We start from the raw sequence: 22,581 nt of genomic DNA, 5'->3' as shown, positions 1-22,581 counted from the left end.
AAATGACAGAGATGAAAACCATGACACGAGAAATACGTGACAAATGCACAAGCTTCAGTAACCGACTCCATCAACTGGAAGAAAGAGTATCAGCGATTGAGGATCAAATGAATAAAATGAAGCGAGAAGAGAAACCAAAAGAAAAAAGAAGAAAAAGAAATGAACAAAGCCTACAAGAAGTATGGGATTATGTAAAAAGACCAAATCTACGTCTGATTGGGGTGCCTGAAAGTGAGGGGGAAAATGGAACCAAGTTGGAAAACACCCTTCAGGATATCATCCAGGAGAACTTCCCCAACCTAGTAGGGCAGGCCAACATTCAAATTCAGGAAATACAGAGAACACCACAAAGATACTCCTCGAGAAGAGCAACTCCAAGACACATAATTGCCAGATTCACCAAAGTTGAAATGAAGGAAAAAATCTTAAGGGCAGCCAGAGAGAAAGGTTGGGTTACCCACAAAGGGAAGCCCATCAGACTACCAGCAGATCTCTCAGCAGAAACTCTACAAGCCAGAAGAGAGTGGGGGCCAATATTCAACGTTCTTAAAGAAAAGAATTTTAAACCCAGAATTTCATATCCAGCCAAACTACGTTTCAGAAGTGAAGGAGAAATAAAATCCTTTACAGATAAGCAAATGCTTAGAGATTTTGTCACCACCAGGCCTGCCTTACAAGAGACCCTGAAGGAAGCCCTAAACATGGAAAGGAACAACCGGTACCAGCGATTGCAAAAACATGCCAAAATGTAAAGACCATCGAGGCTAAGAAGAAACTGCATCAACTAACGAGCAAAATAACCAGTTAATATCATAATGGCAGGATCAAGTTCACACATAACAATATTAACCTTAAATGTAAATGGACTAAATGCTCCAATTAAAAGACACAGACTGGCAAACTGGATAAAGAGTCAAGACCCATCAGTCTGCTGTATTCAGGAGACCCATCTCACATGCAGAGACATACATAGGCTCAAAATAAAGGGATGGAGGAAGATCTACCAAGCAAATGGAGAACAAAAAAAAGCAGGGGTTGCAATCCTAGTCTCTGATAAAACAGACTTTAAACCATCAAAGATCAAAAGAGACAAAGAAGGCCATTACATAATGGTAAAGGGATCAATTCAACAGGAAGAGCTAACTCTCCTAAATATATATGCACCCAATACAGGAGCACCCAGATTCATAAAGCAAGTCCTTAGAGACTTACAAAGAGACTTAGACTCCCATACAATAATAATGGGAGACTTCAACACTCCACTGTCAACATTAGACAGATCAACGAGACAGAAAGTTAACAAGGATATCCAGGAATTGAACTCATCTCTGCACCAAGTGGAACTAATAGACATCTATAGAACTCTCCACCTCAAATCAACAGAATATACATTCTTCTCAGCACCACATTGCACTTATTCCAAAATTGACCACATAATTGGAAGTAAAGCACTCCTCAGCAAATGTACAAGAACAGAAATTATAACAAACTGTCTCTCAGACCACAGTGCAATCAAACTAGAACTCAGGACTAAGAAACTCAATCAAAACCGCTCAACTACATGGAAACTGAACAACCTGCTCCTGAATGACTACTGGGTACATAATGAAATGAAGGTAGAAATAAAGGTGTTCTTTGAAACCAATGAGAACAAAGATACAACATACCAGAATCTCTGGGACACATTTAAAGCAGTGTGTAGAGGGAAATTTATAGCACTAAATGCCCACAAGAGAAAGCAGGAAAGATCTAAAATTGACACTCTAACATCACAATTAAAAGAACTAGAGAGGCAAGAGCAAACACATTCAAAAGCTAGCAGAAGGCAAGAAATAACTAAGATCAGAGCAGAACTGAAGGAGACAGAGACACAAAAAACCCTCCAAAAAATCAATGAATCCAGGAGTTGGTTTTTTGAAAAGATCAACAAAATTGACAGACCACTAGCAAGACTAATAAAGAAGAAAAGAGAGAGGAATCAAATAGATGCAATAAAAAATGATAAAGGGGATATCACCACCGACCCCACAGAAATACAAACTACCATCAGAGAATACTATAAACACCTCTACGCAAATCAACTAGAAAATCTAGAAGAAATGGATAATTTCCTAGACACTTACACTCTCCCAAGACTAAACCAGGAAGAAGTTGAATCCCTGAATAGACCAATAGCAGGCTCTGAAATTGAGGCAATAATTAATAGCCTACCCACCAGAAAAAGTCCAGAACCAGATGGATTCACAGCTGAATTCTACCAGAGGTACAAGTAGGAGCTGGTACCATTCCTTCTGAAACTATTCCAATCAATAGAAAAAGAGGGAATCCTCCCTAACTCATTTTATGAGGCCAACATCATCCTGATACCAAAGCCTGGCAGAGACACAACAAAAAAAGAGAATTTTAGACCAATATCCCTGATGAACATCAATGCAAAAATCCTCAATAAAATACTGGCAAACCGGATTCAGCAGCACATCAAAAAGCTTATCCACCATGATCAAGTGGGCTTCATCCCTGGGATGCAAGGCTGGTTCAACATTCGCAAATCAATAAACATAATCCAGCATATAAACAGAACCAAAGTCAAGAACCACATGATTATCTCAATAGATGCAGAAAAGGCTTTTGACAAAATTCAACAGCCCTTCATGCTAAAAACGCTCAATAAATTCGGTATTGATGGAACGTACCTCAAAATAATAAGAGCTATTTATGACAAACCCACAGCTAATATCATACTGAATGGGCAAAAACTGGAAAAATTCCCTTTGAAAACTGGTACAAGACAGGGATGCCCTCTCTCACCACTCCTATTCAACATAGTGTTGGAAGTTCTGGCTAGGGCAATCAGGCAAGAGAAAGAAATCAAGGGTATCCAGTTAGGAAAAGAAGAAGTCAAATTGTCCCTGTTTGCAGATGACATGATTGTATATTTAGAAAACCCCATCGTCTCAGCCCAAAATCTCCTTAAGCTGATAAGAAACATCAGCAAAGTCTCAGGATACAAAATTAATGTGCAAAAATCACAAGCATTCTTATACACCAGTAACAGACAAGCAGAGAGCCAAATCAGGAATGAACTTCCATTCACAATTGCTTCAAAGAGAATAAAATACCTAGGAATCCAACTTACAAGGGATGTAAAGGACCTCTTCAAGGAGAACTACAAACCACTGCTCAGTGAAATCAAAGAGGACACAAACAAATGGAAGAACATACCATGCTCATGGATAGGAAGAATCAATATCGTGAAAATGGCCATACTGCCCAAGGTTAGTTATAGATTCAATGCCATCCCCATCAAGCTACCAATGACTTTCTTCACAGAATTGGAAAAAACTGCTTTAAAGTTCATATGGAACCAAAAAAGAGCCCACATTGCCAAGACAATCCTAAGTCAAAAGGACAAAGCTGGAGGTGTCACGCTACCTGACTTCAAACTATACTACAAGGCTACAGTAACCAAAACAGCATGGTACTGGTACCAAAACAGAGATATAGACCAATGGAACAAAACAGAGTCCTCAGAAATAATACCACACATCTACAGCCATCTGATCTTTGACAAACCTGAGAGAAACAAGAAATGGGGAAAGGATTCCCTATTTAATAAATGGTGCTGGGAAAATTGGCTAGCCATAAGTAGAAAGCTGAAACTGGATCCTTTCCTTACTCCTTATACGAAGATTAATTCAAGATGGATTAGAGACTTAAATGTTAGACCTAATACCATAAAAACCCTAGAAGAAAATCTAGGTAGTACCATTCAGGACATAGGCATGGGCAAGGACTTCATGTCTAAAACACCAAAAGCAACGGCAGCAAAAGCCAAAATTGACAAATGGGATCTAATTAAACTCAAGAGCTTCTGCACAGCAAAAGAAACTACCATCAGAGTGAACAGGCAACCTACAGAATGGGAGAAAATTTTTGCAATCTACTCATCTGACAAAGGGCTAATATCCAGAATCTACAAAGAACTCAAACAAATATACAAGAAAAAAACAAACAACCCCATCAAAAAGTGGGCAAAGGATATGAACAGACATTTCTCAAAAGAAGACATTCATACAGCCAACAAACACATGAAAAAATGCTCATCATCACTCGCCATCAGAGAAATGCAAATCAAAACCACAATGAGATACCATCTCACACCAGTTAGAATGGCAATCATTAAAAAGTCAGGAAACAACAGGTGCTGGAGAGGATGTGGAGAAATAGGAACACTTTTACACTGTTGGTGGGATTGTAAACTAGTTCAACCATTATGGAAAACAGTATGGCAATTCCTCAAGGATCTAGAACTAGATGTACCATATGACCCAGCCATCCCACTACTGGGTATATACCCAAAGGATTATAAATTATTCTACTACAAAGACACATGCACACGTATGTTTATTGTGGCACTATTCACAATAGCAAAGAGTTGGAATCAACCCAAATGTCCATCTGTGACAGACTGGATTAAGAAAATGTGGCACATATACACCATGGAATACTATGCAGCCATAAAAAAGGATGAGTTTGGGTCCTTTGTAGGGACATGGATGTAGCTGGAAACCATCATTCTTAGCAAACTATCACAAGAAGAGAAAACCAAACACCGCATGTTCTCACTCATAGGTGGGAACTGAACAATGAGATCACTTGGACTCGGGAAGGGGAACATCACACACTGGGGCCTATCATGGGGAGGGGGGAGGGGGGAGGGGGGAGGGATTGCATTGGGGAGTTATACATGATATAAATGATGAATTGATGGGTGCTGACGAGTTGTGGGTGCAGCACACCAACATGGCACAAATATACATATGTAACAAACCTGCACGTTATGCACATGTACCCTAGAACTTAAAGTATAAAAAAAAAAAAAAAAAAGATTGACCCAGGAATAACAGAGCAGATAAAACCCAGCAGATTAAACTTCATTCAAGTACTTAGGCATAGTGCGAGCCACCACAGTGTGTCTGAACACCGTGGAGGCAGTGGTCACTATTCTCTCACTGATGAAGACAACTGAGTACGGGATGGGGAATGGCAGGGGCAATATAGAGTGCCAGGACTGCAGCTCAGAGTCAGGCTTTTCCATCAAGGACTTACAGCCACGCCTGTCACCTCTAGCTAGAAAAACATTTTAGTATAAATGCCATTTTATTGTTTCAATTCCAGAAATGACTACAGTGGCAAAGAGAACTTACATTTTTATTGTTGCTGTTGTGGTTGAAGCAGATCTCACTCTGTTACCCAGGCTGGAGTACAGTGTTGTGATCTCAGCTCACTGCAGCCACTGCCTCCCAGGTTCAAGTGATTCTCCTACTTCAGCCTCCTGAGTAGCTGGGATCACAGGTGCCGGCCACCACGCCCAGCTAATTCTTTGTATTTTTAGTAGATACGGGGTTTCACCATGTTTGCCAGGCTGGTCTCGAACTCTGGACCTCAGGTGATCTGCCCGCCTCAGCCTCCCAAAGTGCTGGGATTACAGATGTAAGCCACCACGCCTGGCCTAAAACTTACTTTTTAACAACAAACTTGATGTTATTACTCTCATGGATGATCCTTTCAAGTCATGGAACTCCAAACCAGGAGGGCTTCAGAAGGGAATCCCCTCTGGCAAGGCTTCTACATACAGGAACTCGGGGTTTGATTCAAACACAGGATATGGAACTTTTACTGCCTCAGTGAGTCCAAGAGCTTGAGCTGAAAGTGGAAGAGAAAATAATTTGTGGAAGATAAAATTTGACATAGACCTTCTTTTATTTGTATCTGCATTCTCAAGTACATTACGGACAAGTTCCCTACCATCAAGCAATATTCACTTCATATTGAAGGCATTTTGCTTAGGATATCGGGCAAATCTGAAGAAGAAGCCTAAAAAATAGTATTTTTAGGAGGAACATTTTAACACTTTCATTCAATAGCAGAGTTACGTTATTAGCCAAAATGACCTCTGTGTTCTAAGCAGAAATGACCGAAGGCCATTCCATACAGCAGTGGCCCCTGGCAGCCTTTGCATTCTCAAGAGGCAGGGTAGCTGTTCAAAGACAGGTGGTGTCTATGATGCAACGAAGCAGCACTCAGTAAGTTTAAGTCATCAGACACACAGTAGTCAGTATTCCTGATAAGGGACAGGAAACGTCAGCAGCAGGTATTGAGACAATGGACATGAATGCCCCGGGAATGCTGCGTGCTCCCGACTCCTTACTTCCTTCTCCATGACAGACACACCCAATCAACTGAAACACACTTTCTTGCTGAGCCCGTTCAGAATCGTTCAAGACAGCACTCCAGGAAACTGCTGTCAACAAATCTAAGTATTTGCCACACGTGTGTCAGCCAGATTTGAAGTACAGATAGTGGAATGACACTTGGCCCAATGCCGCCTTTCCTCTCCCATCCTGACACATGAGAAAGCTGAATCCAAGAGAAATGAAGTCACCTGCTTGGTTTCAATAGCAAGTGTAGTAGTAGAAATAAACCAAAGCCTAGTTTCTGGGACCTTCCTTTTTTAGGTCCTAAACGTCTATAATTCATTCAGACATGACCCTTCATTGATATGTTATTAAGTTAAAGACCCACAGTAGGGGTCCCTTCATGTTCATATGAAAGGGCGAGACTCTTATCTCCAAAAAATAAAAAATACAAAAATATTTCAACTAAAAAAAAAGTGTGACAGTTTTTGGCAATGTTTAAATAGAAAATAAGAGTATCCCTTTCAAATAAGCTGACACTTTCTAAACATGTAATAACCAGGGTCACAGAATCACAGAGGCCAGTAAGAAGATTAAAAAGTATCCCTGTGGCCGGGCGCGGTGGCTCAAGCCTGTAATCCCAGCACTTTGGGAGGCCGAGAAGGGCGGATCACGAGGTCAGGAGATCAAGACCATCCTGGCTAACACGGTGAAACCCTGTCTCTACTAAAAAATACAAAAAACTAGCCGGGCTAGGTGGCGGGCGCCTGTAGTCCCAGCTAATGTAGTCCCAGCTACTTGGGAGGCTGAGGCAGGAGAATGGCTTAAACCCGGGAGGCGGAGCTTGCAGTGAGCTGAGATCCGGCCACTGCACTCTAGCCTGAGCAACAGAGCGAGACTCCGTCTCAAAAAAAAAAAGTACCCCTGTGAGCCCCAGTGACACATACACCGCCAGGAACATTTCCTGTTCCTGTCCCTCCAACTAATCCACAGCAACATAATGTCAGCAAGTGGCACAATCTGCCTCCCCTACCTCCAGGCAGCCACAGGGAAAGTAGAGAGCAAAGGGACCATTCCCTGTGTCACTGATAAGTGAGGCTCAATGGGAAACACGAAGCATGAGGGGCACCCAAAGGTAGGTGACAAGTTCAGTGTCTCCCCTTTGTCTTCCTGCTTCATGTATTATCTGCATCTTCTGCTCTTTTCATGATAAGGAAGGAAGCAGCAATAGCGTGTCTACTGTGGAAATGTGGGACTACCATCGGGCATCATGGAACCTAATATAGAAGTTTATACAACCCTGGGAGCTTTCAGAACCTAGTGTCCTAACACGTACATCCAAGTTTTTAAGGCTCTTGACCAGGTAGTAGACTATGAGCCCCCAGGGGTTCACACAGATTTTCTAGGGTCTTCACACTGCTAACCACAGTCATGGCAACGCCTTCATTACCTTTTTAAACATTGTTTTCCCAATTGTCCCCTTAAAATTGGGCAGTTTAGGCTGGGCACAGTGGCTCACACCTGTAATCCCAGGACTTTGGGAGGCCAAGGCAGACAGATCACTTGAGGTAAGGAGTTTGAGACCAGCCTGGCCAATATGGTGAAACCCTGTCTCTACTACAAAATACAAAAATTAGCTGGGCATGGTGGTGCATGCCTGTAATTCCAGCTGCTCGGGAGGCTGAGGCATAAGAATCCCTTGAACCCAGAAGGCAGAGGTTATAGTGAGCCGGGATAGTGCCACTGCACTCCAGCCTGGGCAACAAGAGTGAAACTCTATTTCAAAAAAAAAAAGAAGCAGGCCAAAATCCTTTTTTTTTTTTTTTTTTTTTTTTTGAGACAAGAGTCTTGCTTTGTCGCCCAGGCTGGAGTGCGGTGGCACGATCTTGGCTCACTGCAAGCTCTGCCTCCCAAGTTCACACCATTCTCCTGCTTCAGCCTCCCAAGTAGCTGGGACTAGAGGCACCCGCCACCACACCCAGCTAATATTTTGTATTTTTAGTAGAGACGGGGTTTCACTGTGTTAGCCAGGATGGTCTCAATCTCCTGACCTTGTGATCTGCCCGCCTTGGCCTCCCAAAGTGCTGGGATTAACGGTGTGAGCCACTGCGCCCAGCCAGGCCCAAATCTAAAAGTAAAACTTAGCATAGACAATAAAAATGGTGAGAATTCCATTCCCTGGTTACTTACCTCATAGGCTGAAGAGCTGCCTCTGCCTGTAAGGATCAGAGCATTCTGTGTTTGATGGCAGAACCTATGTCAGAATGCAGCACAATCCCTGACAAGTGAGAAGAACATCAGGGTGAGTTATCCTGACCTTGAGATTGCTTCTCTAGCTCTTTCATTAAAAAAATATATATATAAGAACCAAGAAGGAGATCCCCTCTTGCCACCTCAGTTCTTTGAACTCAGCTACTCAAGGTCCATTTTGTCGAGATCAAGGGCTCCCATAAGTGACTGTGAGGCAGATCTGATCACTTAGAGGGCAAAAGATAATCTCATAAAACCTGAAGATGCGAAAGGAGAATGCAGCTGCTGCTCAGAAACTCCACTAGCCCATCTTGAAAAGAAATCATCTACGAACAGAGTAATTCCCACTTTCCAATTCTAGGCCTTATAGTTCTGCTGAGTGTCCCTAAACTTTTCTTTTATTTTTGAGACAGAGTCTTGCTTTATCCCCCAGGCTGGAGTGCAGTGGTGCACTCTCAGCTCACTGCAACCTCCGCCTCCTGGGATCAAGCGATTATCATGCCTCAGCCTCCCAAGTAGTTGGGATTACAGGTACACACCCATCACACCCGGCTGATTTTTGTATTTTTAGCAGAGATGGGGTTTCACCATATTGGCCAGGCTGGTCTCGAACTCCTGACCTCAGGTGATCGGCTTGCCTCAGCCGCCCAAAGTGCTGGGATTACAGGCGTGAGCCTCTGTGCCCAGCCTTCTGCTCTTTCTTGTTTTGCCCACCTAATGTAAGAAAACTAAGCTAAAATACATTTTGTAAGCAAACCAAAAGGAAGCTCTCTAGGTGGTATGGCTACTATACTCAGGAGACCTGAACTTTCCTTGACCCAAAAATGGCTATCTGGAAGTCAGCAATCTCAGAGTACATTTCAGATGCAAACTAGAATACATTAGTGTAAACTAAGAAAGTCCAGAGCTTTTGCTTGAGTAAAACTAGATGCAGCAAAACCATGGACTTCATGCATGATTGGTATTGTAAGAGAAGCCACAGGAAGTAGAATAAAATATGACACCTTCGGCCAGGCGCAGTGGCTCACACCTGTAATCCCAACACCGTGGGCAGATCATCTTAGGTCAGGAGTAAGAGACCAGCCTGGCCAACATGATGAAACGTCATCTCTACTAAAAATACAAAAAGTAGCCAGGCGTGGTGGCAGGCACTTGTGATCCCAGCTGCTTGGGAGGCTGAGGGAGGAGAATCAATTGAACCCAGGAGGCAGAGGTTGCAGTGAGCCGAGATCATGCCACTGCACTCTAGCCTGGGCAACAGAGCAAAACTCCATCTAAAAAAAAAATTAAATAAATAAAATAAAATAAAAAATTTATATTTTTTATTATATATATTTTATTATATATATATATATATAACATCTTCTTGACCTATGACCAAAGTTCCTTCTAAACTCAATTTGGGGCACCATATATCACAAACCAGATGGCAAGAAATTAAATAAATTTTAGTCCTTTTCATGCCATCCCAATTATAACTTGATCATTTCACTAACATGTTTCAGCAAATGCTGGAGTTTTTCTCTCTTTAGGAGTCCTCTCTCACTTTACCCTGCTTAATAAAGCACCTCACACACTTAGAAACAGGATGGAGACAGGCCAGCTTCAGGACATGCTGCACGAGGAGAACAGGCTGTCCCAAAAAGAGAGGGCTCTACACCCCTCTGAACTTCACAGTAGACTGGCTACACACAAATGCCTGAAGGAAGGAAGTCCCTCAAGAAAATGAACAGTTGGTGAAATCAAGACTTCTGGCCCAAAGGGCCTACAGCTGGTATGACCATTCATCAATCTGAATTTAAATGGAGACACATTGGATTGTGACATGCAATAAAAAACTGAACTAGCAAAGGGTTTTAATTTGGGTTTCCTTTCTACCCTACATGGCTCCAGCAAATGGAGGAGTGAGCATGCCTGTGGTGCTCCTGACACATCTAGGGTAGTTCCCATTCACAGTGGTCAACCTTTGGGATTTTCCACACATTGCAGGGTCATGTCGATCTATGCTAACCTAGAATGTCCAGATAAAAGCTCCTGTTTACACACTGGAGAGAAAACTGTCAAATCTGAAAGCCCATGAACTGTCCCAGGCAGGGGGAACACATATAGGAAAGAATACAGAATCTGACATGAGAAGCCTAATTTCAGATTGACCTGTACAGCTTTACGATTGTGAGTAATTAACTTACTTTCTCTAGGCTCTGTTATTCTCACATCAAGAATGAGAAAAGCGAACTGAAAAGTCTCCCAGATCCCTTCCAATCTTTACATCCTCTGACTTTATGATTAAAAAGTTATTTTAATAAGGCTAAAACTATGGCTTAACCCCAATGGGAGCCTGCTGGGATTATGCTAAGCAAAACTATTCCACACAGACAGAGCCATTCTGACTACGTGCCTCCCTACAATAGGTATCACACAGATATGCATACACACATGCACCAGCTATGAGAAGTCCCTTCTACACAGGACATTGACTGATTCAATAATAGGCTCATTTAGTCATCCAACCAACAAATATTTACTGAGCACCTTCTAGGTATTTAGGGATACAACAGAACAAAACAGACAAAATCCCATCCCTAATGGAGTTTACGGTTTAGTGAAGGAGAAGGGGGAGTCAAATATCAAGTAGGAAATATGAGTTGAGAATATATTTTATGCAAAGCGGCCTGGAGGCCCTTGATAAGGTGATTTTTGAGCTGAAATCCTAAGCAGTGAGAGAGTGAGCCATGCAGACGCCAGGGGAAGAATGTTCCAGGCAGAGGGAACAGCAAGGCCCAGAGACAGGACAGGGTCAAGCATGCCTGGCATGTTAAAGGAAACACCATGAGCTCAGTGTTTATACAGAGAAGTAAGAGCAGGAGAGTAGCAGGAAGCACAGACAGACAGGTAGTAGGGGGGCAGATCATGTAGAAACAGAAAGCCACTGGAGAGTTTGAACAGAGGGGTAAACATGATCTGAATTCCACTGTAAAAGGACTGTTCTAGCTGTTGTATTGAGAGTAGACTGGCTGGGCACGGTGGCTCACGCCTGTAATCCCAACACTTCGGGAGGCCGAAGCGGGCAGATCACTCGAGGCCAGGAGTTCATGACCAGCCCAGCCAACATGGTGAAACCCTGCCTCTACTAAAAATACAAAAAATTAGTTGGGCATGGTGGCTCGCGCCTGTAGTCCCAGCTACTAAGGAGGTTAAGGCAGGAGAATCGCTTGAACCCGGGAGGTGGAGGTTGCAGAGAGCCGAGATCATAGCATTGCACTCTAGCCTTGGTGACAGAGCAAGACTCCAACTCAAAAAAAAAAAAAAAAAGAGCGTAGACTGAAGGAGGCAAGCATGGAAACAAGGAAACCAGTTAGGAGACTACTGAGATAATCCAGGTGAGAGATGATGGCAGATGGGTCCAGGGTGGCAGCAGTGAGGAGTGAAGAGGGACAGACTCTGGGATATATTCTAAAGTTGAATCAATAGGACACTGGACAACAAGATGATCTTGGAAAATCTTGGGACTACTGCAGAATTGAATGAAGCTAAATGGCACTGAATTCCAACATCCACTGTGAAATCCTGGGGTCAGGGATTTGTTCATCTCTGTCACCCAGCGTCCCACCCAGTACTTGGCACATAATAGGGATATAAAAAGTCTTCAATTCTTTAGTGAATAAATGTGGAACTGAATATATTACAAAGCCAAGAGACCTGCAGTTTCATAGGTCATTAGGAGACCAAAAAGCATCAGGTATTAGACATATTTTACTAACAATGGATCCCCCTCCCCTGAGTGAATCTCTTTTTTTTTTTTTTTTCAGAGACAGAGTCTCGCTCTGTCACCCTGGCTGGCAGTGGCACGATGTCAGCTCACTGCAACCTCCATCTCCTGGGTTCAAGCAATTCTCGTGCCTCAGCTTCCCGAGTAGCTGGGACTATAGGAACCCACCACCATGCCCAGCTAAATTTTTTTTTTTGGTTTTCTTTTTGTATTTTAGTAGAGATGGGGTTTCACCATTTTGCTGAGGGTGGTCTCAAACTCCTGAGCTCAGGCAATCCATGTGCCTTGGCCTCCCAAAGAGCTAAGATTACACGCGTGAGCCACTGTGCTCAGCCTGAATCTATTTTTTTAATAAAAAATTTTCCTTTATAACTTATTTCACAGTACTAAGCAGTGAAGCCAACAAACAACTTCACATAATACAGCTGAGAATCTGAACAACTTGGCCATTTCCCTGAGAGGCCAGATATAGTCACCAAATCTCATACCACCTCAGCAACTCCCATCTAAAATACAGGGATAAATGTTACACAAGTAGTAAGCTCATGTTCTTATAAATAGTAAATCATGCACCAGGCACAGTGGCTCACACCTGTAATCCCAGCACTTTGGGAGGCAGAGGCAGGTGGATCACCAGAGGTCAAGAGTTCAAGACCAGCCTGGCCAACATGGTTAAAACCCTGACTCTACCAAAAACTACAAAAATTAGCCAGGAGTGGTGGCGGGCACCTGTAATCCCAGCTACTCAGGAGGCTGAGGCAGGAGAATCACTTGAACCCAGAAGGCAGAGGTTGCAGTAAGCCAAGATCACACCACTGCACTCTAGCCTGGGCAACAGAGCAAGACTGTATCAAAAATAAAAATAAAATAAAGACATATAGGATGTCACTTACATGGACAGGTGTTCAGGGCTTGTGTGGAGGAGTTGTGGATGAGGACGAAAGTTGACCTGGAGACAATGGAGACCGACTGGAGTTAATGGATGAGGAAAGGAGAGAAAGAGACAAGGAAAAGGGTAAGGGGAGTGGAAGATTTGCCTCAGTGTGGAGGTCATCTCTGATTGCTGACAAAGGCAGTGGAAAATATTGGAGAAGGTCTTAAAATATTGCTAAAGGTTGGTTTCAGAAAATCTTGTAACATTTCTTTTACTTTAAAAGGAAACATAGCGGCCGGGCGCAGTGGCTCAAGCCTGTAATCCCAGCACTTTGGGAGGCCGAGATGGGCGGATCACAAGGTCAGGAGATCGAGACCATCCTGGCTAACACGGTGAAACCCCGTCTCTTCTAAAAAAATACAAAAAACTAGCCGGGCAAGGTGGCGGGTGCCTATAGTCCCAGCTACTCGGGACGCTGGGGCAGGAGAATGGCGTGAACCCGAAAGGCGGAGTTTGCAGTAAGCTGAGATTCGGCCACTGCACTCCAGTTTGGGCGACAGAGCGAGACTCCATCTCAAAAAAAAAAGGAAACATAGCATCTCAAGGATTTAGTATGAGGTTTTTTTTCCCTCTTTTTCCTGTGTATTTCAGAGTAGTTCAACCATTCAGCCACAGAAAATAATATCAGTATGAACCACATTTGAATATTACTAATAAAGACACAGGACTCTCCTCCTCTGAGGTCGAGCACGTTTATTCACTTGCTGCTCAGCCTCCTCTTCTGCCCACCCTCACCTCCTTTTCTGGCATCTGCTCCTCTCATGGAGGACTTCACACCATCCTCACAGAGCCAGGTGCCACCTCCCACTGTTTGAGGCCCCACCATGTTCCTGGCTCTACTGCCTTCTTGCATGTGATATCTACCTTTTACCAAGCTGAGAACACAGTGCACCCATGGTGGGTTTAAGCAGACAGGTCTGATGGCCACAAAATTCTTTTGTCATGTGGTCTGTGAATTTGAATTGTCCTGTCCAAAGACTAATGCATGTTCCATGTGCAGGCCAAGTGAGGTTCTGTTGGAATGAGGAACCACTAAGCACCTTTAACTCCTTCCAAGATCTTTTATGAGTGGGACAAAATCAAGTGATGCTAGTGACGGGAAGAGTGGAGATTCTCCTTTTGGTGACAGCTGCTGCACTCTCGTGACAATGGCAGGTCTGGCACTGTTCCAGCACCCAATCCTTGCAGTGTCTTCTACGGCATTTGCGTATTCTTTATATAATACAGGCTTCACACTCTCAGTTTCTGTAATCACTGTCACAAAGGCCACTAACAAAAGCGGTGACTGCACTCATCACAAACTTGGTCTTGAGAAATGAAGGTTTCTACAGGTTTCATCATGTTCAGACTAATCCAAACTGAAGATCTACCTCCAGGAATATTTTTCTTTCTCTGTTACCTCCCTTAGCAAAAAATATGTCACTTCTAATCTTCAATTCTTCAGCAATGCTTTGATTCTTTGGCTAAATAAAAAGCATACTGAGGGCCAGTTGCGGTGGTTCACACCTGTAATCCCAGCACTTCAGGAGGCTGAGGCAGGTGGATCACAAAGTTTAGAGTTTGAGACCAGCCTAGCCAACATGGTAAAACCCCGTCTCTTCTAGAAATACAAAAATTAGCCAGGCATGGTGGCATGCACCTGTAATCCCAGGTAATCGGGGGGCTGAGACAGGAGAATTCCTTGAACCCAGGAGGCGAAGGTTGCAGTGAGCTGTAATCATGCCACTGCACTCCAGCCTGGGCAACAAAGATGGTGCCACTGCACTCCAGCCTGGGTGACAGAGCAAGACTCTCTCTCAAAGAAGAAAAAAAACATCAAGAGCATGGGAAGTATTAAAATCAAACATAATCAATGGTCTCCCATCAGAACAGCTCCATTTTTTTGCTATCATTATGTGTTAATGTCTATTTGCTAAACATTGATATCTGTACTAAAGTTTCAAGTGTACGATATAACACAATAGTGTTGACTTAGTAATATCCTTTGCTGTACACTAAACTTCAGGATCATACTTATATATCACAACAAAACTATCTTTCCCTAGGGTAATTACCATTAATACTGCTTTAAAATTATGAAATGTGAAGATTGTTTTTATAATTTCACAACAGCTGAACATTATTGTCTGTAAACAAAGTAATCTAAATAAATCACCATCACAACAAAAGCCCCACAACATAATGTTTCACCTTATAAAAAAGCACTGACATTTATAAAACTGTCATAGTCAATTTATTAAACTGTAATAGTAAATTATTTTTACTCAGAATAGTACTAAATTAACAATAAAAATATAGGCCAGGTATGGTGGCTCACACCTGTAATCCCAGCACTTTCGGAGGCAGGTGGATCACTTGAGGTCAGGAATTTGAGACTAGCCTGGCCTACATGCAAAACTCTGTCTCTACTAAAAATACAAAAATTAGCTGGGCGTGGTGGTGCATGCCTGTAATTCCAGCTACTTGGGAGGCTGAGGCAGCAGAATTTCTTGAACCTGGGAGGCAGAGGTTGCAGTGAGCCTAGATAGTGCCACTACACTCCAGCCTGGGTGACAGAGTAAGATTCTGCTTCAATCAATCAATAAAAACATATGAAGGAAGCATTTTCTATGTATTTATAAGCCCGGTATTATGTCAGGCACTTTACTATCTTATCAAATCTTCGGAATGGATCTTCAGTTCTCATGAACACAAAACAGGATACTAAGGCTCAGAAAGGAGAAGAGATGTGGCCAGGCTGTGTCCCCAGCGCCTATGATCTCATCACTAGGTTACAGTGCTTCCAAATAGCACATGTTATGAGGTTTTTGCTTTAAAATGAACCAATAAAAAACAAAGGCAAAAAAGGTGTACGCTATTAAAAACTGGAAGAAACACTAAAAGAACCTTAAGTACCTAACTAAAAATATTATGGAAAAGTTATTGAATTAATTAGCAAATTTACTCTAACTCTAGACTTTCATTGAGGGGTAGGTTATATAACTCATGATGAAGAAAAACTGTTCGTTTCAAGTATATTAACATAAACACCATCAATATGGTTTATCATGGTTAAATGGTCACTTAATGTACTTCAGTTAAAATTCTGCATATCATACAATTCTACAGCTTGCTAGTAGATTGCAAAGTAAATAGTCATTCAAATAAAAACAAAAAAACACGTGATGTTTTTCACTGGTTGTTGCTATTTTTAGGTGAGTATTTGCTATATACCATCAGAGAGATGATAATAACAAATTGTGAATTTCTTTCATCATTATATAAAGGTGGCTTTAAGATAGAATGGTATAAGGGCAAAGAAGAATTTGAAATCTAACGTCAACTCAGTGATGCATCAAGATAAAAGTAGAGACAATAGGGGCATCTTGGTGAATACCGAATTTTTTTTAGACAGAATTTTGCTCTTGTTGCCCAGACAACGAGGCCCTGCCTCGGTCTCCTGAGTAGCTGGGACTACAGGCTGGGACTACATGCCACCATGCCCGGATAATTTTGTGTTTTTAGTAGGGACAGGGTTTCTCCATGTTGGTCAGGCTGGTCTCGAACTCCCACCTCAGGTTATCCGCCTGCCTCAGCCTCCCAAAGTGCTGGGATTATAGGCGTGAGCCACCATGCCTGGCTGAATAACGAATTTAACAAAGCAGACTGAGAGAAGCAATTACTTTAAAAAAAATAATATTTGGCCAGGCGCAGTGGCTCACATCTATAATCCCAGCACTTTGTGAGGTCAAGGTGGGTGGATCACAATGTGCAGAGTTCAAGACTAGCCTGGCCAAGATCGTGAAACCCCGTCTCACCTAAAAATACAAAATTAGTGGGGCATGGTGGTGGGTGCCTGTAATCCTACCTGCTCAGTAGGCTGAGGCAGAGAATTGCTTGAACCTGGCAGACGGAGGCTGCAATGAGCTGAGATTGCGCCACTGCACTCCTGCCTCAGCGACAGAGCAAGAAACCATCTCAAAAAAAAAAAATATATATATATATACACACACACACACACACACACACACACGCATAGGGTAAATCCCTAAGATCCAGGGCTTTGCAATAAATATGTAAATAAATCCCAAATATCTATGCTGAAAGTTTAAAAGAAATGCTAATTGATAATTAGAGAAATACAACTTTTCCTTAGCTTTCTAATAATCTAGAAACAAAGAATGTTGCTAATATTTAGACAGACACTACAAAGTACCTTACAAGGAGAGACATGTAAGGATGGCAGGATTCACCAGCAGCCCTGGGCTTGTCCACAGTACCCCCATGATAAACAATAACTCCATTGTGTAAATACTCATGAACACACTATTAGAGGACTTTTCCAGTTTAGACATATCATATTTTCTTTCAAACAATTCTTTGTTTACGTAGATCAGCAATATGATTATTCCATTTTTCTGAAAATCGACCAAAAGTTGATTCTCAATAATACATCCCTATGTCAGAGCAGCAATAATATATAATAACTAATTTTCTATATTTTACATCCTAACAGACCATATCATTTTACTGCTTTCAAAACAATTTTTTCCCTTTTTGGTAGTTCTTAGAATTACTTTAATGGGAGACTATAAGAGAAGTTTTAAAGTTTAGTACCTCTTTTTAGCCTTTTAATTTCTGAAAAGCAGGAGGGCAGAAAAGATCAATCAAATTAAACACAACAGCAGGGAGGCCACAATGAGGAGGTCTCCAAGGGTCTTTTAGCAAACTTCCTAAAACACTTTCTAAAACACTCTCTCAGCTGTGTGGAAATAAGATTTTACAGTTGCAGTGGTGCGGGCTTATAATCCTAGCACTTCAGGAGCAGAAGCGGGGCAGATGGCTTTGAGCTAAGGGCAACATAGCAGAAACCCCCCTCCCCTCCCCCATCCCCTCCCCCATCCCCCAGTCCCACCCCCTTCTCTACCAAAAATGCAAAACTTAGCCAGGCCTGGTGGCAAGCGCCTGTAGTCCCAGCTACTTGGGAGGCTGAGGCAGGAGAATTGCTTGAACTCAGGAGGTGGATTTTACAGTGAGCCGAGACCGAGCCACTACCAGCCTGGATGACAGAGCAACGCTCTGTCTCAAAAAACAAAAACACAAGGTTAAGAGGGACCCCAGACTTTATAGATACAAGTTTAACAGGGACCCTAAAGCAAAAAATCCCAATCCTTTTTCTCCCAATCATTGAAACACCAGGAGGGTATAACAGTTTTGCAGCCTAGCTGTAGCAGGCTGATGCCTACAAGATGCCCATATCCTAATTCCGGGAACCGGTGAACATGACCTTACACAGCAAAAGGGGCTTTGCAAGTATAATGAAGTTAAGGGTCTTTGGCCAGCTTGTCCCCGCAGGGTTTATGTACTCACCTGGATCCTTATAAGAGCAGAGCAGGTGATGGAGAGCGGAGGGAGGTGTAGTGATGAAAGCAGGAAACTTGCGTCATTCCAGAAAGGCAGCACAAGCTGAGAGCCTCCATGGCCAGGAAACGGATTCTCCCACAGAGCCTGGGAAGGCAGCAACCCTGCTCCCACCTTGACTCCCTAGGACTGACTTTAGAATTCTGGCCTTCAGAACTGTAAGGGAATACCTCGTAAGGGAATACCTCTGTGCTGTTTTAAGCCACTAAGTGTGTGGTAATTTGTTGCAGCAGCAACAGGGAACTAGTATTGTAGTGAAGCCTCAAAACCCACCTGAAGGAGCCAGGCGCAGTGGCTCATATCTGTGACACAGTTTCACTCTGTCTCCCAGACTGGAATGCAGTGGCACGATCTCTGCTCACTTCAACCTCTGCCTCCCCAGTTCAAACGATTCTCCTGCCTCAACCTCCCGAGTAGCTGGGATTACAGGAGCGTAGCATACCTAGCTAATTTTTGTACTTTTAGTAGAGACAGGGTTTTGCCATGTTGTCCAGGCTGGACTCGAACTCCTGGCCTCAAGTGATCCACCTGTCTCAGCCTCCCAAAGTGCTGGGATTACAGGCGTGAGCCACCACACCCAGCACTCCTCAAGGTCTTTGATGGCAGGTTTTTCCAGGTGATCAGTCCTTGTCTGGTCTGGCTCTGTCCCACTCTCCCTCTCACCAAGTTGGAACTCCTAGCTAGTTTTCAGAGGAGGAGAGTGTGTACCCCAATCCCAGCTTGGTATGGTTCAGATCTGCATTTAACTCACGAAGCCTGGCTGCTCCCCAGGCCCTGGAGAAAAAAAGGCTCTTGCTGCGGGTATGATACAGGACAGGCCTGTCCCCAGAACCCTGTGAGACAGAAGCCTAATGTCCCACCAGGTTGGCAGGGCTGGGGAAGGGAAAGTGTTATGGCAGCCACAAGACTAAAAAGAGGCAGCAAAGGGAGCAGGACAGCGCTCCCATGGAACTCATGCCGATGCCTGAGTGAGGTGAGGGAGGAGTGCACCCAGTGATGTCAGGGGCTCGAGAGGCGCGGTGCCAGCGCGGCTTTTCCCCTCGCTTTTTGCCATGTTATTCTAATCCCTTCCTGGTAAGCTGCCCACTTTGTACCCAGGGTTGCCACTGGCGCCTGTACCCAAAAGCAGCCCCCCATGGCCATGGCCCCAGAAGTGGGGCAGAGCAGCGAGGAGTCCCGGACAGAGGAGACACAGGGACAGGAAGGAATGGGCCTCAAACTCCAGGAGGGGGCCGTTCTCATGGGTCTTGCTTACTGGCCTCTCCTCGCTTACTCCTGGGCTGATCAGCCTGGGAAGAACTAAGCAAAGGCTTCTCACTCTCAGGTCCGAGAGGTTCAATTACCGGGTCCTTAGGGAGGTGCGAGCCCCTGAAACGATGCAAGGTGCCCGGCCTGATTTTTATACTTTTAGTAGAGATGGGGTTTCACCATATTGGCCAGGCCGGTCTCGAGTTCCCGACTTCAAGTGATCGGAATGCCTCGGGCACACAAAATTTTGGAATTACAGGCGCGAGCCAACAAGCCGGGCCAGCCGTATTTATTTAAGCCTATACATTTTGCACTTGTTAAAAGTATTTGAACATACAATTATCATGTTTTCTTTAAGCAGTCCCTCCCTGTTGCACACTTGGATGGTTTATTTTTTTAGACACGGTTTACCTCAGTCTGGCAGGATGCAGTGCTCTGATGGGATCATAGCTCACTGCAGCCTTGAACCTTCGGGTTCAAGTATGTGGGAAGCTGAGGTGTGACTACAGAGAAGTGGTCGCGCCATGTTGCCCAGGCTGCTCTTTAACTCCTGGCCTGAAGGATTCCTTCCGCCTCGGCCACGTCCGGACATAGTTTTCTAGTTTTGACCCACAGAAACACTGTGCTGGGTCGGAGTTTGTCAACTACCCTTTTCCAGCGAGCAACACACAGAACATGGCGGAGAAGTTCGCGGTTAGGGGGTCCACTCCGACAGCGGGGAAGCTCGCGGTTACCGGGATCCACTCCGAGAAGAACACATCCCAGCTCCAGGCACTGTAGCGTCACTGTGACGTCGCCGAAGGCCGGCGCTATCACGTCGTCACAGAGGCCCTGTGACGTCACAGAGGCCCGCCCCTCCTGTGGAACCAATCGGAAGTCGAGGCCCGGCGGCTGGGTGTTCCAGGAGCGCCCATGCGCAGACGCGAGGCCACAGGCTGCCGGTCAGTGTTCGCTGGCTGCATGTTAGGGCCCGCAGGCTCCTACCTGGCCGCCGACACCAATAACCTACAAGGAGGAGCTTTACCACTGACTGTACTACTGCTACCTGCGCGACTTGCCAGCCTGCGGCGTAGGGCGCAGCAAGGGCCTGACGCTGAGCGAGCAGGCGCTGCGCACCAAGCGGCTGTCGCCTGGAGGGCACAAGCACAAGGTCGGGCAGAAAGAAGCTCCTCAGTGGCCACCGCAAGCCCGCTAGCTCTGGCTGCAGCCCTTGCCGCACACTCGCGTCACCTGAGCCTGTGTAGGTGCGCCTCCCAACACCTCCCCCAGCCAGGTCCCGGGGACGCCGGCAGCGTCCCCGCCGCCGGGCGCCGCGCAGGATCTGCCCCGTCTGAGGCTGCCCTGCATTAGGGAGCTGCCTTGACCTCTGATGGCCGTTGCAACAACATCAAAGCCTTTGGAACTTTGTAGGGCGATACAAGGGGCTAGGAAACCAAGAAAACATCTTTTTAAAAATATAAGCAATCAGGCCGGGCGCAGTGGCTCATGCCTGTAATCCCAGCACTTTGGGAGGCCGAGGTGGGCGGATCCCTTGAGCTCAGGAGTTCCAGACTAGCTTGGGCAACATGGTGAAATTCTGTCTCTACAAAAATACAAAAAATTAGCTGGGCATGGTGGCGCGCGCTTGTAGTCCCCGCTACTTGCAAGGCTGAGGCGAGAGGATCGCTTGAGCCCAGGAGGTGGAGGCTGCAGTGTGCCATGATCTCGCCACTGCACTCCAGCCTGGTTAACAGAGTGAGACAGTGAGTGTGTCAAAAAAAGAAAAAAGAAAAAGAAAGTAACTGATCTGTGTTTTTGTCTGATTTCCTACAGGTTACCGAAGGACCTGTTCAAAGTATTTTCTGTAACTCCAACTGTAACTTGGTTCTAGGAGGAGAGAATCCATGTTTGGTTAACAGAACTTTTCGCTGTCACTGAAGTTTACTGCTTCAGTATCTTTTCCTTACTAATTGATTGTTAATTAAGTAGTGTCCAAGTGAGTAGCCTTTTTAGGGTTTATTAATTAAAAGAGAGCAGCAAGAGTGGCATTTTAACTCTTCCGGGTTTTTTTTTTTTTTTTTTTTTTTTTTTTTGCAGTTACTGTGGTAACTCAAAATTTTCAAGTTCACAAATGATTTGTTCTTAGCTGTAAAGAGGTCAGAAACGTAAGTGGGGAGAGACCAAAGATAGGAATATGTGTAAGATTTCTACCTAAATGTTGGCTGGGCACAGTAACTTTCGCCTGTAATCCCAGCACTTTGGGAGACCAAGGTGGTTGATCGCCTGAAGTCAGGAGTTCGAGACCAGCCTGGCAAACATGGCAAAACCCCATATCTACTAAAAATACAAAAATTAGATGGGCACGGTGCTGGGCGCCTTTAGTCCCAGCTACTTGGGAGGCTGAGGCAGGAGAATCGTTTGAACCTGGGAGGCCGAGGTTGTGGTGAGTGGAGATCATGCCACTGCACTACAGCCTGGGCGACAGAGCAAGACTCCATCTGAAAAAAAAAGATTTCTACCTAAATGTCACAGACTGCTCTGAAGGTTAATATTTGGTATTCTGATGTATATTGCACAGTGTGTCAACCTCAAATAATCAAAAGGGTCAGAATCTAAAGGGAGTTTATTCATGCAGAGAGTTTAAGGAGGGTCACCTGGGAAGCACAGATACCCAAGAGTGGAAGACAGTATTCCAAGGCTTAGAAGTTTGGGATCACTTGCATAGACAAAATTTAGGGAAGCTTAGCAGAATTTCAGCATCTCTCTGTGTAAGGCTTAATACATACTTAAAACAGTCTGATTGG

At 44.3% G+C, this 22,581-nt stretch overlaps 1 protein-coding gene across 2 annotated transcripts; it reads left to right on the top strand.

Moving 5' to 3' along the window:
* The first annotated feature begins 20,698 nt into the window (after window positions 1-20,698).
* LOC115898374 lies at window positions 20,699-21,825 on the top strand. Of its 2 annotated transcripts, none has more exons than XM_030933289.1 (2): window positions 20,699-21,038; window positions 21,611-21,825. In XM_030933289.1, the coding sequence occupies exons 1-2, from the start codon at window positions 20,711-20,713 to the stop codon at window positions 21,643-21,645; spliced, it is 363 nt and encodes a 120-aa protein (XP_030789149.1). In that variant the 5' UTR covers window positions 20,699-20,710; the 3' UTR covers window positions 21,646-21,825. The 2 variants fall into 2 exon arrangements, with proteins under 2 accessions (XP_030789149.1, XP_030789148.1); XM_030933288.1 differs by having other exon boundaries at window positions 20,699-21,042.
* The last annotated feature ends 756 nt before the right edge of the window (window positions 21,826-22,581 follow it).

Source organism: Rhinopithecus roxellana, chromosome 6 (assembly GCF_007565055.1).
Source record: "Rhinopithecus roxellana isolate Shanxi Qingling chromosome 6, ASM756505v1, whole genome shotgun sequence".
NCBI lineage: Eukaryota > Metazoa > Chordata > Mammalia > Primates > Cercopithecidae > Rhinopithecus > Rhinopithecus roxellana.
The sequence above is the reverse complement of the archived record's forward strand: the minus strand, read 5'-3'. Positions and strand labels throughout refer to the sequence as shown.